Source organism: Eulemur rufifrons, chromosome 4 (genome assembly GCF_041146395.1).
Source record: "Eulemur rufifrons isolate Redbay chromosome 4, OSU_ERuf_1, whole genome shotgun sequence".
NCBI classification, from domain to species: Eukaryota; Metazoa; Chordata; class Mammalia; order Primates; family Lemuridae; genus Eulemur; species Eulemur rufifrons.
Genome location: NC_090986.1, coordinates 66192130 through 66211830, shown reverse-complemented (window position 1 = coordinate 66211830; position 19701 = coordinate 66192130). Strand labels below are relative to the sequence as shown.

Below are 19701 nucleotides of genomic sequence, written 5' to 3'. Positions count from 1 at the left end.
TAATAACTATGGCTGTAATAACTGCCCTATATATAAAAATATATACGATTGCACTTACATGAAAATACATTGTAAGTTATTTAAATAGCATCAGTTCATAAACAGCACATCACTGATGAAATGTCACCATACAAGTCAAATTGGAACGTTTATAAATACACCTACTTTAGCAACAAAGGTAAAAGTAAAACCGAAAATAGTGTAGATATGTTTCATTGTATAATATGGAAATAAACAAACTTCTCCAGAATCTAAATTGAATATGAAAATAAAACTAAAATGTGGTAATTTATAATTGAAAGGTTTATAATAATTTATATCTAAAAGCTATCAGACTTGAAAACCATGATGAGTTGAAGACAGCACAGAAACCAGGGCCATTTGAAGAGAGCAGTGATGACAGAGCTACAGATAACAAAGTATTCTTACAAATTGTGGGACTCCTGTGTTGCATGGCAGCCAAATGTCTTAGTAAAATCCTGAATTAGAGGCCTCACTATACTCCAGAAATGTATTAATTTTAGTTTACAGATGACACATTCAAATAAGAACTCACTCTGCAAGTTGCTAGTAAGTAACTCTTAGTCTTAATACAGAAATAAAAGCTAAGGAATTGTGTGTCATTTGCCCAAAATAAATAACTTTAATTTTTCTGTTAGTTCAGGACATATCGAGAGCACACTACACTGGCTTCTAGTGGTGAACCCTGTACCATACTTTCAAATAAATCATACTTTTAAAGCATAGCCATTTGAGTCCTACTCTTGATAAATTTATTCACCTTTCTACTGTCCATTGGGTACATTAAAAATTAAGAATAGTGAATTCAGGTCCCTGTCAAGATGGAGTAAAAGGGACTAGATTTACTTTTCTGCTTGAAACAACTAAAAAAATTAGATACAATACATGAAACAGTAGTACCAAAGGCATTAGACATCAGGCAACAAAAGGAGGAAAACAAGGCAAGCCTTATGACTGGCCCAGCTTACTGCCTGGAGAAAGTTTCCAGGACACAATGGAGGAAGAGGGAACCCAGTTAAGTCCCAGTGGACTTCCTGATTTGAGGTAATAGAGCTGACAGTCCAGGAAATCCAAGGCAATTAAAGTTTACAGGGCAGGGTATCAGAGAGAGAGGGAGAGCTGCACAGAAAAAGAACTTCAGAGATCTGGAGCAGGTTCCCATTAAGTATTCAGCCAAGTACTCATAAATGTGTACACATAAGGATGCTGTCCAGGGCTGAGGAAAGAGCTGCCTAAAAGGATTGTATAGAACAGCATTCAAGCTCATGCAGGGCCAAAAAATGTACCTATTCTTGCTAGCCAGAGTAGAAAGCTTCATAATTCACAAGGCATTTGGTAGAGTACTCTGGAGAATCTTGCCTTAGTAATGGGGAAAAATTGACTATAGACTAAATGTAACTCTGGTCCTGCCTAACATATCTTCAAAGCACATCCCAAAAGGATCCAACTATTTCCTAGTCACTTAGCCACATCTCTGAACAAAACTCAAGATTATTTATAGGAATACAGAAATATACAACAGCCATGAAAGTGATGTTTATAATGTCTGACATTCAGTTAAAATTACTAAGTCTGGAAAGAAGAAGGAAAATACAAACCATAATGAGGAGAAAAACCAATCACTTGAAAGTAGCCTTCGAATGACACACAAGATTAATTAATAATCATTAAAACAGTTGTGACTGTTGGAGAATCCAAAGGAAAGATTGAACATGTTAAGTAGAGATATCTGTTAGATAAATATTACAGTGTCAGAAATAAGACACACTAGATGGACTTAATGGCATGTTAGACATTGTTGAAGAAAAGATTAGTGGACGTAAAGACATAGCAATAGAAACTATATAAAATAAAAGAGAATTTTTTTAAAAGATGAATCAGCAAAGTATTTGAAGAAATAATGATCCAGAATTTTCCAAATTAGATAAAAGTTATAAACCAAAAAGCACAATAAGCACAAGAAAGATGAATAAAACTGTACTAAGGAACATCATAATCAAATCACTTAAGTGATAAAGAGAAAAAAAAAAAATCCTAAAAGCAGCCAAAGGAAAACAGAACAAAGATAAGGGTGACATCAGATCTCTCATCAGAAACTATGTAAGCTAGAAGACAATGGAGCAATATCTTTAAAACGTTTTTTAAAAAACTGTCAACCTAGTATTTTTTGCCCAGTGAAACTGTCTTTCAAAAACAAAGGCAAAATAAAGATTTCAAACATTCAAAAGCTGAAAGAATTCATCACTTTTGGTACTGCATTAAAAGACATGTTAAGTGGAGTCCTTCAAGCAGAAGGAAAATTAAACCACATGGGAACATTGACCTACACAAGGAATTCAGGGTACCAGCAATGATAACTACATGGGCAAATATATATACAATATTTTTCTTATTAAACATCTTTAAAAGACGGTTGACTGTTTAACATAAAAATGATGACAATGATTTTAGGATTTATAATATATGTAAAAGTTAAATGTACAATAACAACAAAAAGCCCAAAAGGGGAGAAATTGCAGATTTGTTGTTGTAAGGTTCTAATACTTGAAGTAATATAATATTACTTGAACACAGACTGATAAATAAAAGACATGCATTATAAACCATAAAGGAAACACTAGAGCAACAAAACAGAGAGTTATAGCCTATAAGCAAACAAGACAGATGAAATGGTATAGTAAAAAATAATCTAAAACAAAGCCGATAAAGCAGGAAAAGGGAACAGAAAACACCGGGCACATCAGCACCTGAACTCTACCTCCCCCCTTCCCCATGGAAAAATTGTCTTCCATAAAACTAGTCCCTGGTGCCAAAAAGGTTGGGTAGCACTGACATATGGAATAAATAGCAAACAAATAGCAAGATGGTAGATGTAAACCCAATCATATCAATAATCACATTACATATAAATGGTATAAACACCTCAATTAAAAGGCAGAGATTATTGGATTAGATTTTTAAAAATAAAGACCCAAGTATATCCCATCTACAAGAAATCCACTTTAAATATAAAGACACATATAAGTTAAAAGGATGAAAAAAGATATACCATACCAACACTAAGAGAAAGCTGGGATCACTATATTAGATCAGAAGTTAGGTGACAGAACAACGAATATTACCAGAGATAAAGAGGGTTATTTAATAATAATAAAGAGATTAATTCATTAAGAGGACATACAATCCTAAATTTTTATGCATCTGATAAAAGAGCTTCAAAGACATGATAGAACTGCAAAGAGAAATACAGAGGCTCTTTGACTTATGATGGGGGTATGTCCCAATAAACCTATAATAAGTTAAAAATTTCGTAAGTCAAAAATGCATCTACTACACCTAACCTGCTTAATGTCATAACTTAGCCCAGCCTACCTTAAATGTGCTTATGTCACTTAACATTATCCTACAGTTGGGCAAAATTATCTAACAAAAGCCTAATTTATAATAAAATGCTGAATATTTCATGTAATTTATTGAATACTGTACTGAAAGTGAAAAACAGAATGGTTGTATGAGTACTCAGTGTATGGTTTATACTAAATGCATATTGCTTTTGCACTATCATTAAGGTCAAAAAATAGTAAGTCAAACCATAAGTCGTGGACTGTGTACACAAATATGCAATTTTAGCAGCGATCTTAATACTATTCTGTCAATAATTAATAGAACAAGTAGAATGTAAAGCCTGAAATTAAAAAATTCTTGAAGAAAACATAGGAGAAAATCTTTGTGAGCTTGGATTAGGTACAGCACCAAAAGAGCCATTCATAAAATAGCAAATCGATAAACTGAACATCATCATTTAAAACTTCCGCTCTTCAAAGACATTGGTAAGAGAATGTAAAAATAAGGCACAGACTGGGAGAAAAATATTTGCAAATCACTTATCTGATAAAGGACTTATATCCAGAATATATAAAGCACTATCAAAACTCAGTAATAAGAAAGCTGAATAACAAAGTGGGCAAAAGAATTGAACAGATAAACAAAAAGATATATGGATAGCAAATTATCACATACATCGTTAGTCATGAAAATGCAAAGGCTAGAATTACAAATAGATAGTAGGAAAATTTGGAGGGTGATGGGTAGGTTCATTATCTTGATTGTGCTGATAGTTTCACAGATGTATTCAAGTGTCAAACTTTATCAAATTGTATACTTTAAGTCCTTATCTTTCAGAGATACATATTGAAATATTTGCAAATGCAATTATGGAATCTCCTGCATATGTTTCAGAACACTACAAGACAGAAAGAAGTGGAAGCTAGTATAGATGAAACTAGACTAGCCATGAGTTGAAATGGTTGAAGTGGAATGATGAGTGCATTGGGTTCATTATACTGTTATGTTTATTTTGATGTACGTTTGAAATTTTCTACCATAAAAAGATTTTAAGAAAAAGATACAGGTTAAATTTAACTTTTACAACATGCTCTGAAAACTTAATTACTTATTGTACTTATTATAATGTTTATATGGGGAAATATTTTCCAGATATATCTAACTTCTAATGAAATGTTGGAAGGCAGCCTATTTCTTAGTTGAAGACTGCCTCTTTTTTTTTTTTTTTTTAAAGCATAATACTCCTAGTTGTAGTCTTTTCTTGTACTAAATCTTGTACCAGTGTTTCTTTTGTACTTCCGATGTCCAATGTCCAAAGAAATGAAAAAGTGAGCACTGGGGATAGAAAGAAAAACAAAGAGCAGGATAATTATAAGTCTTTTGATTAATAAAGTCTGGTCTTATTTTTTATTCTGTTTTATATCATTTAAAATGATTGATAGCTCTCTCTCCTTACCATCCTTCTCTTCCCCTCTTACTTTCTCTGTGAATATAAATTTCTTTTATAAATATAGAAGAACAAAGGAAAATTGCCCATTATATCTTCATAAAAATTCAAATTAAGATGTAGAAATTTAAGGTGAACTGAAATAATGGATTTAATAAGAGCCATTTTTCTGAAGTACAGTTAATGTCAAAGAGTGTAATTCAAAGAATTAATTAGCCTTGCAAAATATAAAATAATCTAATATCCTGTTCTTATTGTTATTTAAAATCTGCGACATATTTGTTTTAGGTTTCCGATAAGAAATGATAGGATGATTTTGCAGAGTGACTCCCGTGACTTTCATCTTAGGAAATTCTACTACAGGTGATTTAAAATGCCTTTTTTTAATCTAATGTAGTCAAGTTTAGAAGATAAGAAATCCAAAATGAAACAGAGGTCTAAATATAAAAATACACATTGTAGGGTATCAGTTCATGAGATGAATTAGTAATTTGGATAAAGTCCAAGTTAAAGCAAAATTTATTGAAATTTTCCTGAAAGCGTAGATGGTTGATAAGACAAATGTGTTTGGTTACCCATGGCTCTTCAGCACTGACTATTAATTTTTAAATCAAAATTTTGATGATAGTTGTTATCTGTGGCCATACCACCCTGAATGTGCCCAGCCTCATCTGATCTTGGAAGCTAAGCAGGGTTGGGCCTGGTTAGTATTTGGATGGGAGACAGTGGTATACCAGTATCCACATTATAAAAAACCTTGAGAAATAAAGAAAAGAAAAAGATCAACATAATCCCACTATCTTGATACAATTGCTATTATAATTTTAATATTTTTACCTCATGTTTTGTTCATATGTGTATTTTTAAATACTCCTAAATTCTAGAGTTAAATGCAATATTAAAACTCTTTGGAGAAAAGTCAGCCCTCCATATCTGTGCAGTTCCACATCTATGGAGTCAATCAACAGTGAATCAGAAATATTTGAACAAAAGAAATGGATGATTGCATCTGTACTAAACATGTACAGACCTTTTTGTGTCATTATTCCCTAAACAATATAGTATAACAACTATTTACGTAGCATTTACATTGTATTAGGTATTATAAATAAACTTAAAGTATGATTTAAAGTATACAGGAGGATATATGTAGATTATATGCAAATACTATACCATTTTATATGAGGGACTTGAGCTTCTGTGGATTTTGGTATCCAAAATACCAAAATACCAAAATTTGGCAGGGGGAGGCCTGGAACCAATTCCCCAGGGCCAAGGGACAACTGGATATGATAGTCTTGTGGTTTCGGACAGGGCCTTGGAGTCCTATAATTTTTAGCTTCATTGAATTAGACATATCAAAAGACCAGAAAGATACATTGGATTTTCAATCTAAATGTGCATATTTAAGGCCGGGCGAGGTGGCTCACGCCTGTAATCCTAGCACTCTGGGAGGCCGAGGTGGGCGGATCATTTGAGCTCAGGAGTTCGAGACCAGCCTGAGCAAGAGCGAGACCCCATCTCTACTAAAAATAGAAAGAAATTATATGAACAGCTAAAAATATATATAGAAAAAAAATTAGCCGGGCATGGTGGTGCATGCCTGTAGTCCCAGCTACTCGGGAGGCTGAGACAGGAGGATCGCTTGAGCTCAGGAGTTTGAGGTTGCTGTGAGCTAGGCTAACGCCATGGCACTCACTCTAGCCTGGGCAACAGAGTGAGACTCTGTCTCAAAAAAAAAATAAATAAATAAATAAAATAAATAAATAAAAAAAAAATAAATGTGCATATTTTTCCTATGGATTCCTCCATTATGCTATGGCTGTTATCCAAGGAGTAATCCTGCTTTGCATTTTCCCACATGCTTTTAAGGCAAGAAAAGCTGAAATTTCAAACCACAGGCTAAGCTCATTCTCATGATCTATCTACCTTAGATTCTAGGTCTAAGCTATTGTCATTATAACAGCAGCATTTTCAGGATAGGACAGATTTAGGTAGAATAGATGGATATGAATGACAAATTTAAGGAAGAAGAACTGGCAGAATACATGGGTAAGGAAACTAGAACAGATTTAGAATTACGGCATTGACAAAGTGAGAAAGCACAGTACTGTTTCTATACCTAATAATGTTATGGACTGAATGTTTGTGTCCCACCAAACTTCATATGTTGAGCCCTAACCCCCAATGTAATGGTATTTGGAGGAGGAGAGTCTTTGGGAGATACTTTGATTTAGATTGAGATCACAAGAGTGGGGCCCCATGATGGGATTAGTGTCCTTATAAGAAGAAGTGACTGGAGCTCACTTGCTCTCCACCGTGTGGGAATACAACGAGAAGGTGGCCATTTGAAAGCCAGAAAGAGGGCACTCACCAAGAACCCAACCATGCTGACACTCTGATCTTGTACTTCTTTGATCTCCAGAACTGTTGGAAATAATTTCTATAGTTTAAGCCACCTACAATATGGTATTTTGTTATAATAGCCCAAGCTGAGTAAGACAGTAATTGGTACCAAGCAATGGGGGATTGCAGTAACAAATACCTAAAAATGGAAGTGACTTTGGAACTGGGTAATGGATAGGAGCTGCAGAAGTGTTGAGGTGCATGCTAGAAAAAGCCGAGATTGCTATGAAGGAACTGTGAAAGGCAGTTCTGGTGAGGGCTCATGAAAAAAAAGTTGGAGAGAAAGCCTCCATTTTCTTAGAGGACACGTAAATAGTCATGAACAGAATGTTGGTATAAACATGGGCAGTAAAGGCCATTCTGATGAGGTCTCAGATGGAAATAAAGAACATGTCATTGAACAGTGAAGAAAAGGTCATCCTTGTTATAAGTGCCAAAGAACTTGGCTGAACTGTGTTCATGTTTTAGTATTTTGTAGAAGGTAGAACTTGTGAACTATGAAATTGAATATTTTGCTAAGGAGATTTCTAAGCAAAGTGTTGAATGGGAGTGGCTTGGTTTCTCTTCACTGCTTATACAGTTGAGCATCCTTAATCTGAAATCAAAATCGAAAATGCTCCAAAATTTAAAACTTTTGAATACATACATGATACCACAAGTGGAAAATTCCAAATCTGACTTCATGTAATGGGTCACAGTTAAAACAGTCAAAACTTTGATGCACAAAATTATTTAAAATATTGTATACAATTACCTCAGGCTATAGGTGTAAAGTGTATATGAAACATAAATGAATTTTGTGTTTATACTTGAGTTCCATCCCCAAGATACTTCACTACATCTATGCAAATATTCTAAAATTCAAAACACTTCTGGTCCCAAGCATTTCTGGTAAGGGATCTCATCCTGTAGTAAAATGTGAGAAGAGAGAAATGAATTGAAGAAAGAATTATTGAACAAAAAGGAATCAGAATTTAAAGATTTGAAAAATTCTCAACTTGTTCATATTGCAAAAGTGAGAAAGGATGTTCGGAAGAGAACACAAGGGTGTGGACGACTGACCATTTGATAAAGAGATTAGTGTGAATGTGAACTATGGACCTAATCAGCCGTCTCAACAGAAGCCAGGGATAGAGAAAGAATTAATGCTAGCAGACATACTGCCAGCTGGTATTAAAAGAGAACATGGGGTGGAATGAAGAAAGGCTGTGCCTTATTCTTTAAGAAAAGGGAAGAAGGATTCCAAAAGCAATTCAGAGATCATCAGGGCTGCTATTCCCATTACAGCCCTAAAGTGACCGAGCCCAGGGAAGAAGGCTGCCTCCACCCTGGTTTTAAAAGGCCAGAAGGCCCCCCAGCAGGGAGCTACCTGGGCAGGCCTCCACCAAGCAGAAGAGATGGTCCACACCACTGACCCATGGGGTAATACTGCCATTCCAATGTTTCTGGAAGGTGGGACTGCTGCCCTTGTGGGTCTGGAAAGCAAAGCATTGAATCAAAAATGATTATTCTAGGGCCTTAAGATCTAATGGTATTTGCCTTGCATATTTGCCTTACTAGGTTTTGGAATTGCTGGGGACTTGTCACCCTTTTCTTAATTGTGACTTCTTCCTTTTGGAATGAAAATATCTACCCTATGCTTGTCCCACCATTGTATTAATATTTTGTAAGCACATAACTTATCTGGTTTCATAGGTTCAAAGCTGGAGAGGAATTTTGCCTCAGGATGAAACATACCTAAAGTTTCATCCATATCTGATTTAGATTATATTTAGCTGAGATTTTGGACTTTTAGAGTTGATGCTGGAATGAGTTAAGACTTTGGGGGCTGTTGGGGTGGAATGAAAAGGACATTAATTTTGGGAGGCCAGGGGTATAATGTTATGGACTAAATATTTGTGTCTCTCCAAAATTGATACATTGAAGCCCTAACCCTCAAAGTGACAGTATTAGGAGGTGAGGACTTTGGGAGATAATTATGGGAAATAAGTAGGCTTAGATGAGGTCATGAGGGTGAATATTCCATGATTAAGGATTTTATAAGATGAGCAAGAGATATCAGAGCATTCTCTCTCTGTCATGTGAGGATATAGTGAGAAGACAGCCATTTGAAAGACGAGAAGAGGGTCCTCACCAAGAACCAAATCTGTTACCACCTAGATCTTGTACTTCCCAGCCTCCAGAACTATTACAAATAAATATCTATTGTTTAAACCACCCAGTCAGTGTTTTTTTTTTTTATAGCAGCCCAAGCTAACACAGTTTGCAAATATTTTCTGCCACTCCATAGGTTGCTTTTTCACCCTGTTGAATTGTGTCCTCTGATTCTGTCCTAAAAATTTCTGAGTTTGATGAAGTCCCATTTGTCTATTTGTGTGTGTACTTTGCTGTCATATCCAAGAAATCATTGCCAAGTCTTATGACATGAAGCTTTTCCTTCATGTTTTTTTTTTTCTTTTTGTTTTTCTTCTGATACCTTTGGTACTAACCCCTATGCTTTCTTCTAGGAGTTGTATAATTTTAGTTTTTATGTTTGGATCTTTGTTAATTTTTATGTGCAGTGTAAGATGAATCCAACTTCATTCTTTTGCATGAGGATGCTGTTTTCCATTTCCATTTGTTGAAAAGACTGTCCCCATGGAGTGATCTTGTCACCCTTGTCAAAGATCATTTGGCAATATATGCCAAGGGTCTATTTCTGGACTCTCTATTCTGTTTCACTGGTCTATTTGTCTCTCTTTATGCAAGTACCACACTGTTTTGATTACTGTAGCTTTGTAATATGTTTTGAAATCAGGAAGTGTGAGTTCTCTGTTAAAATTGTTTTGGCTATTTGGGGGTCCCTTGAGATATCATATGAATTTTAGGATAAATTTTTCTATTTATGTAAAAAATGTTATTGGGATTTTAATAGGAGTTGTGTTGAACCTGTAGATTGCTTTGGGTAGTACAGACATCTTAACAATATATAGTCTTTCAATAAACCAACATGGGATGTCTCTGCATTTATTTGTGTCTTTAATTTCTTTCAGTAGTATTTTATAGTTTTCAATGTGCAAATCTTTCACCTCTTGATTAGGTTTATTCCTAAATATTCCTATTCTTTTTGATACTATTATAAATGGAATTGTTTTCTTAATTTCTTTTTCAGATTGTTTGATGTTAATGTATAGAAACCCAACTGATTTTTGTGTTTTGATTTTGTATACTGGAACTTTGCTGAATTTGTTTATTAGTTCTAACAGGTTTTTTTTGTTGTTGTTTTAAATCTTTAGAGTCTTCTGTGTATAAGATTATATCATTTATGAACAGAGATAATTTTACTTCTTTGTTTCTAATATAGATGATTTTTATTTCTTTTTCTTGCCCAATTGCTCTGACTAGAACTTCCAGTACTGTGTTGAATACAAGTGGCAAAAGTAGGCATCCTTGCCTTGTTCCTGATCTTAGAGAAAAAGCTTTCAGTCTTTCACTGTTGAGTGTGATCTTCCTGTGGGTTTTTCGTATATGGCCTTTATTATGTTGAGGTAGAATCCTTCCATTTCTAATTTATTGAGTGTTTTTATTTGAAGGGGTGTTGAATTTGTCAAATGTTTTTCTGCATCAGTCTAAATAATCATGATAATTTTAACTGTAAAAATAATTTTAGGCTGGGCATGGTAGCTCACATCTGTAGTCCCAGCACTTTAGGAGGAGGCTGAGACAGGAGGATCACTTGAGCCCAGGAGTTTTGAGACCAGCCTGGGAAACCTAACTAGACTCTATCTCTACAAAAAATAAAAAAAAATTTAGGCAGGAGGATCACTTGAGCCCAGGTGTTCAAGGTTACAGTGAGCTATGATTGTGCCACTGCACTCCACCGTAGGCGACAGAGTAAGAACCTGTCTTAAAAAAAAAAAAAATTATTGAAGTATCTTAAACACAGAGAGATGCATACATAATCGTTACACAGCTGTACAGCTCAATGAACAACTTAATGGTAGTCATCGTATAATAGTCTCTCTGGTCAAGACATAGAACAGTACCATCACCCCAGAAACTGCCTTCATGCCTCTCCCCATCCATTGCTTATTCCCAGAGGCAACCTTTGTTCTGACTTTTAATACTATAAGTTGGTTTTATGTTTTTGAACTTTCTATAAATAAAATTGTGCAGTATGTATTCTTCTGTTTGTTTTTCACTAACATTGTGAGATTTATTCATGGTCCCTGTATCACTACTTCATTAATTTTCATTGTTATATATAGTCCAATGAGTGAACCAGCCACAATTTATTTACAAGGGACATTTAGGTTGTTTACACTTTGGGGCAATTAACAAGTAATGCTGTTATGAACCTTCTTGTACTTGTCTTTTGGTCCATATGTGTATGTATTTCTTTTGGCATTAATATATTCTAAGAGTCTAATAGCTGGATCATAATTGGGTCATAGAATATGCCTATGTTCAACTTTGGTAGATAAAAATCAAACTTTTTCTAAGTGATTTTATGAGTTTGCATTCCCACTCCATGTATTTGCCAGTTACTCCGTAGCATCACTACCCACTACCACTTGATTTTGTCAGTCTTTTTCATTTTTATCATCCCAGTGGGTGTGTGGTGATATATCATTATGATTTTTAATTAGATTTTTCCTAGTGATTAATAAGTTTGAGAATCTTTTTATATGTTTATTGGCCTTTTGAATTGCTACTTCTGTGAAGAGTATATCCAAGTCCTTGTCATTTTTCTGTTTTTTTAAATCAATGTATAGGAGGCCTACATATATTCTAAATCTGTGTTCCTGTTAGTTACATATGTTGTAAATATCTTCTCTCAGTTTGTGACTTACCTTTTCATTATCTTAAGGATTTTTTAAATAAATTATAATTCTTAATTTTAATGAAGTCCAATATATCAGTTTTTTCTTTTATGGTTTAACAAATATATTTTATACCCTGTTTAAAAATTCTTTCTCTGTCTCAGGGTTATAAGGATATTCTTCAGTATTATCCTTTAGAAGTTTTTTTGTTTTACTTTTTCCATTCAGATCTTCAATCTATCTGGCATTTTTAAAAAATGTTGTTTAATTTGACAATCTTACAAATCTTAGTTTGTAAGATTTCAGACTTATAAAACAAAGTTGTAAAAATAAGACAAAGATATCCAGTTTTTTTCACCCAGATTCCCCAAATGTTTATATTACATAAATAGTTTAATGTTGATATATAGATATAGACAGTGATATGCTAGAAGCCATCTTGTATATAAAAGTTGGGTGTTCAAAATTCAGGAATTTGCAGGTCAATTTTTAAACCACTGGTAGCTTGAAATGGGCCATGGAGGGGGAAGAGGAGGTCTTTACTCCACCAACATTAGCAAATGCTACAGATCATTTCTACCCTCTTTTTCTGTATATATCAAATACTACATTATAAAAAACAAACAAAAATATATGCATAGCTAAAACCAAGAGGCTGTGGTCACAAGATAAGATGAGAATAGAAAGTAGAAAGTGAGTAGTAATAAAAAAGAAATTGATTGAAAGAAGAAGCTGGGTGGTATTCTCTACACAAGAAATAAAAGGAATTTCTAGGTTTTCAAGTGCAACATTTGAGTTGCAGGGCAGAACTTAGCAATTTGCAAGCTTAAATAAAAGCAGCAACTTTGCATGTAGTGTGATGAATGTGGCCATACAAGAAACCAATTCACAAATGAAACTTCGCTGTGTTGTATTTTTAAAAAGAATAAAATTAAAGTTAATGCTGTAAGTGGAATAGTAATATTAAAACATAGCATATGGCTCCACACCCAACCTCTATATTAATTTGAAATTTCAGAAGAAATCTGTATTTCTATTTGTAAAGATTTCAGTCCATCTCTTGAAATCAAACTGTGGTTATGTCCTCAGTGTTACATTCTAAAATTTAAGTAATGGTTGTCTACATTTTTAGCTAAACATCTTATATAAGATATTACAAATATAATACAATGATAAAATTGAAGTGGCTCAAAATTAAGAAAATTGACTGACATACAAGTCTCTTCTTATTAATCTCAAATTAGTTTCCTGGAAATGTTTCTTTTTGGACTAAAGTGACTTGCAAGAATGATAAATAATATATTGACCCTTTCCTTTCTTATTCTTTGTATATTCCACAGAACAACATTATTTGACACAATTTAAAGTACTCAGTGATTTTATTGGACTTTAAGGAATTTAGCAATCCAGATTATGCCAGAAGCTAGATTTGCCTTTCTATATTTTATATAAACATGATATTTAAATGGCATGCATTTTCATGAGACAGTTAAATAATATAGAATATTTCATATTGTGATCTTAAGTAGGAAATATTGAAGTAGATGCCTGTATTGAATATTTTAAAAATCTTATAGCAGTTTTTATATATCAAAATGAAAAATTATTTTGAGTCAGATCAACTGGTGAGTTTCTATGGATTCAAGATTTTCAAATAAATGAATTTAATCTCTTATAAAAGTTAGATATCTTGACACTACTGAATTGTAGAATGCTGTAAGCATCCAAAAATGTTTATTTTATTTTCAGTACAGATTCAGTAAAATTTATGATTGTGCCAGTTTGCTCATCTTGAAATGTAATTTGCTGATATTTTATTAATTGATGTTATATATGATACAAACTAATGTTGCCTATGACAGTTCTCATCTTTTTATGTAAATGTCTACAAAGACTTCTATATATATGGGATTTTATCACTGCAATGACTTGATTTATTGTAAAAGTGTAGGTATCACTTAGAAAAGAGTAATAAAAACAGAATAAACAAGTAAGATAAGAACTTAAAACTTGAAGGTTCTTATCCTAATTGTGAGTCAATTTTTTCACCATTGTGCTCTGTCTGAGTAATGTGGTTCCTAGAGACAGATTAGGGTGATGAGGGGGATTAGGTCTCAATAATTACGTTGGCTGCTCTTAGAAAAAAAAATCAATGATAGGGTTGCCTTGCTCAATCATTGTATTTCCTAGTGCCTATCCTAGTGTTTAGATTAAGTAGCAGTGGTTAAATAAATATTATATAGAGATGGAAGGGGTGGAGAGGCAGACAGACATGGAATTTAAATAGAGGCTGCCGATATATTAATATTAGCTTGAATATATCTTAATTTATTGACTACTTAGACAGTTGGTTAGGTTGTAAGAAATATATTTCCTTAAATGATCTGTTGACTGAAAAAAGTAGTCAACAGAATATTGCAGAATTTCTTTTGACAGGAATATCTCTTTAGGTTAAAGAATGAGTCAAATCTTAAATGTATTATATTTTAATATATTTTAGGCATGTATACACAAATGGGTATATATTCTTGTTTTTCAGAGTTGGAGCGTTATCCAGTATATTAATGTCTTATTGATAATGGCAGAACATCCACCGCTACTGGATACAACTCAGATTTTAAGTAGTGATATTTCTCTTCTGTCTGCCCCTATTGTAAGTGCAGATGGAACACAACAGGTAAGGAAAATGAAATCTTTATTTCCTTATGTCTGTTACACATATATTTCTTTCAGAAGAATGCAAAATTTAAAACAGAATTAAACTTCACAATAGTAGGTGTCTGTTAATTTGTGTTTTAAACTCCAGTTGAAAATGTTGTTTTGGTTTTGTAAGATGATAAAATAATGAGACTGTTTTTGAAGTTGCTTCTAAAATGTCTACCTAACTATGGTCAAATTTCTGTACATATTTAGTTGCCATTAAGTTGTTTTTGTTCTCTTTTAGACAAATAATGTGCTAGTCCCTGAGTGTTTTTTTAAACTAAGTTTAACCTTGTACTTTAAAGGTTAATATAAATCATTAGTTTAAATCTTTAAGAAATTGAGTTAATTATGCAATTAAATGACTGCCTACATTATCTAGTACTAAAACTTTATTTTCTTTTTCTTCCCACTCTCCTCTTCTCACAAGACTCTCACTTCCAAAAGCAAATGCACAATTCTTGAAAAGCTAATATATTTTTCCCCAACCCAGGGTTTTAAAAATGTTGTTCTGTGGTTGCGTTGACTCATCATTCCCCCAGTAATTCTAAAGGGATGGGAATAATGGGCTTTCATAAGTACCTATTATGTTCAAGGCAATGTGCTTAATTCTTACAACTGTCCTATACAGTAGGTATTTTAGTAAGGTAAGTGAGGAAACAAAGACTAAGGACATAATGAATGATAATGAGGAGGAGAAGGAACAGTTGGGGTGCTCAAAGTATAACAGACATTGTTATAAGAACTTTATGATCTCATTTAATTCTCCTAAAAATCCTGTGAGGTAGATATACCTGTCCTTATTTTGCAGATGAAACAAAATGAGTTTCAGAAAGGCTAAATAACATGTTCAAGATCACAAAAAACTTCTGCTCCTAAACATTACTCATACTGCCTCCTTTGGAAACTAAAAAAAAAAAAAAAATCACATTTTATTACTTTACAAACAATATCTATAGTGGATAATTATGATTTGCTTAGAAGATAAGGGGCTACTGCTATTGAAAAAATCAGTTGCAAATTGGCTTGGGTTCTAAATTTTTCTGTTTTATATAAACATGGCATAAAACATATTGTGTCCTGGTTTTAATTTTTATATGTGCTCAGATAGCTTCTAGCGCACCTTCATTTTACTAACTTGCTTTTCATCGTCAAATTTAAGTCTGTCAAGATTTTTTTTTACCCACAAAAATAATAGATGTGGCAGGTGTATATTTACCTTATGGGGCTCTCAGAGTGTCTTCAGTTATCATTTGTCGCCTCCAGCCAGTTACTAGTTTCATATAGTCTAATGTATAAAAGAATCTAGTACATTGATGTAGTTGTTACTGTTTGCACCATTGAATGTTTGCACCATTTGAATTTTAAGGGAATATTTATATACCTCCTGTATGAGCAAAATAAATTTTAAAAATGAATGGATAAATTTTTTGTTTTTGTTTTGATTTGTTTTGCTTTGTTTTTATGAGGGTCATGTGGAGAGTCATCTTCCTTATGAGGCACTTTTGACCAATAAGTGAAGGAAGAAATTAAGAATGAAATTTAAAGATTCCTTGAAACAAATGAAAATAGAAACACAATGTACCAGAACCTATGGGGTATAGCAAAAGCAGTATTAAGAGGCAAGTTAAAGCCTACATCAAAAACCTAGAAAAGGCCGGGCGTGGTGGCTCACGCCTGTAATCCTAGCACTCTGGGAGGCTGAGGTGGGTGGATCGTTTGAGCTCAGGAGTTCAAGACCAGCCTGAGCAAGAATGAGACCCCGTCTCTACTAAAAAAAGAGAGAAATGATCTGGATAACTAAAAATATGTATAGAAAAAAAAATAGCCAGGCATGGTGGCTCATGCCTGTAGTCGCAGCTGCTCGGGAGGCTGAGGCAGGAGGATCGATTGAGCCCAGGAGTTTGAGGTTGCTGTGAGCTAGGCTGACGCCACAGCACTCTAGCCCAGGCAACAGAGTGAGACTCTGTCAAAAAAAAACAAAACAAAACAAAACAAAAAAACCCTAGAAAGATTACAAATACACAACTTAACAATACATCTCAAGGAACTAGAAAAGCAAGAACAAAACAAACCCAAAATTTGTAGAGGGAAAGAAATCCTAAAGATCAGAGTAGAAATAAGCAAAATTGAAACTAAAAAAAATTCCAAAAGATCAATGAAACAAAAAATTGGTTTTCTGAAAACATAATTAGTAAACCATTAGCTAGACTACCTAAGGAAAAAAGAGAGAAGACCCAAATAAATAAAATCAGAAATGAAAAAGGACCATCACAACAGATACCACAGGAGTACAAAGGATCATTAGAGACTACTATGAGCAACTATACACCAATAAATTCAAAAACCTACAGGAAATAGGTAAATTCCTAGACCCATTCAATCTACCAAGATTGAACCAAAAAGAAATAGAATAGACCAATAACAAGATGCAATCAATAACAAAAAGTCTCCCAACAAAGAAAATTCTAGGACCAGATAGCTTCACTGCTGAATTCTACAGAACCTGTGAAGAAGAATTAATACCAATTCTTCTCAAATTATTCCAAAAAATTGAAGCATAGGGAGCTCTTCCTAATTCATTCCATGAGGCCAGCATAACCCTGATACCAAAGACAAGGACACAAGACAAGAAAACTACAGGCCAGTATCTCATATGAATGCAAACATCCTCAGCAAAATGCTAACAAATCCAGGCTGGATGTGGTGGCTCACACCTGTAATCCTAGCACTTTGTGAGGCCAAGTCACGAAGATTGCTTAAGGTCAGGAGTTTAAGACCAGCCTAAGCAACATAGTGAGACCCTGACTCTACAAAAAAATAGAAAAATTGGCAGGGCACAGTGATACTCACCTGTAGTCCCAGCTACTCATGCCCAGGCCACAGAGCAAGACCTTGTCTCAAAAAAAAAAAAAAAAAAAAGCAAATAAAATATAACAATACATCAAAAAGATAATATACCATGATCAATTGGGATTTATCCCAGGAATGCAAGGATGGTTTAACATATGCAAATCAATAAACATGATACATCACATTAATACAATGAAGGACAAAAAACATATGATCATCTAAACAGATACAGAAAAAGCACTTGATAAAATTTAATACCCCTTCATGATAAAAAACTCTAAATAAATTAGGTGTAGAAGGAAAGTACCTGAATACAATAAAGGCCATGTATGACAAACTCACAGCTAATTATACTAAACAGGGAAAAGCTAAAAGCTTTTTCTTTTAAGAACTAGAAAATAATTGGTTTTGATTAATCCAAAATTAGCCAACCTACTTATACTGTTGTTTTGGTTTTTAGTAATCATTATTTTTAAGTAATAGTAGTTCACATTTTCCCCATTTTCTCTCCACCTCTAGAAATAGAAAAAAATATGGCCACCGTTGATATTTTCTTCATTATTTTAAATTGTCTCCTAAATATCTTCCTTGTACCTGCTCCATATAGATAGGCAGGAATCATGACTATGTGACAAATTATAAATCACAAGATTTTAAATTGGTTAGATATGGTTAGTTCTCAAATAGTAGCTTTTTAGGAATTGAAATACAATTTCATTTCATAAGCATTTACTAAAGTAACCACTACTAGGTTAAGTTATAAAGAATACTAACTAGGTACAAAGTATAATTCCTGTCTCTAAAGCTTTACAGTTAAGTGTATGAGTGTGCCTAGGCACACTGGTTTATAATATGAATTAAGGACCAGTATGAATTAAGGACTAAAAGTGATTTGGAAGTCTTTTCTCATCACTATTGCCTTGGTAATACTAGAATATACTTGAAAAAAAAAGTATTTTTTTTTCCAAGATTTTAGCATGACTTTGAATTATCCAGTAGGCCTTCCTTTTGGGGAATGTCTGAATAAAATACCTATTTTTTAACTAATAATGAGCATTAATCCCAGTGTCTCATATCTATATATTAATAATATAGAAATTGACATGTTAAAGATAAAACAGCTGATAAAGTTAACTCACACATTAATGAGTGCTTACTGTATAAAGAAAGAATTTCACATTAGCCACAAACGTAGCCACAGAGTACCTTTATAGGAAATACCTTATCTTCTTGGGATGATTCATTGGACTTATTAAAGGTTTGGAGGAAGAAGGAGATTGGAGCTATGTTTTAAAAGAAAGAAATGCAAATTAAAACCTCATTAAGAATGTAAATTTTTAGAAACCTGACAATATAATAAGGCTTGTGGAACAGTGGAATTCTTCATACACTGCTGGCACAGCCATTTTGGAGAACGGTACGACAATATTTAATAAAGCCAGAAAAGTGCATACCCAAAATCTAACATATGCTTCTAGATATTTTCTTCTGTAGAAAAATCTTATACATAGATACAAGGCCATGTGTGAAAAACTGTTCATTGTATCATTTTGTAATAGTGAAAAAGCTGGAAACAATAATGTTCACCAGTAGGAAAATGGATAGATTTATAGAGAGTTCATATAATGGAATACTGTAATATTATATACTAGTATTCTGTTGTATGAATCTATACTATGGATAAGTCTCAAAGATACAAAATTGAGTAATATAGCAAGTTAGAAAGGGATATGTAAGATGTGATGCCACTGATATAAACTAATAAAAATGAACCAAAAAACTCGGAAAACACTGGTATATACTAATAATGGATGTATATAAGCATGCATATTAAGAATATTAAAACAAGGATGAGAAAGATACACTCCAGGTTTATAAAAAATGATCTATAAAGTTATATTTCTTTTTCAATAGAGCATCTGAGGAAAAATCATCAACATAATTCTGGTTGATTCTGGAAAGTAATAGATACAGTACTAATTTTGTGTATGTTTGAAATATTTTAATAATAATTAAAGACATGACATTAGACATTAAAAATAGGGTAGTTGATAAAAGGTTTTGAATGTTACATTGTATGTTTTAGATTTGAGATAATAAGATATGGTGGTCAATAAAATATCAGAT

General features: G+C 33.3%; 1 protein-coding gene across 2 annotated transcripts in view; it reads left to right on the top strand.

Moving 5' to 3' along the window:
* FNDC3A (fibronectin type III domain containing 3A) overlaps nt 1–19701 on the top strand; it is a 135568-nt gene that overhangs the window by 12649 nt on the left and 103218 nt on the right. For both annotated transcript variants that reach the window (XM_069467714.1, XM_069467715.1), the window contains exon 2: nt 14561–14698. In XM_069467714.1, coding sequence (XP_069323815.1) covers nt 14600–14698 — 99 coding nt within the window. In that variant the 5' untranslated portion in view covers nt 14561–14599. The remainder of the gene's footprint in view (nt 1–14560; nt 14699–19701) is intronic.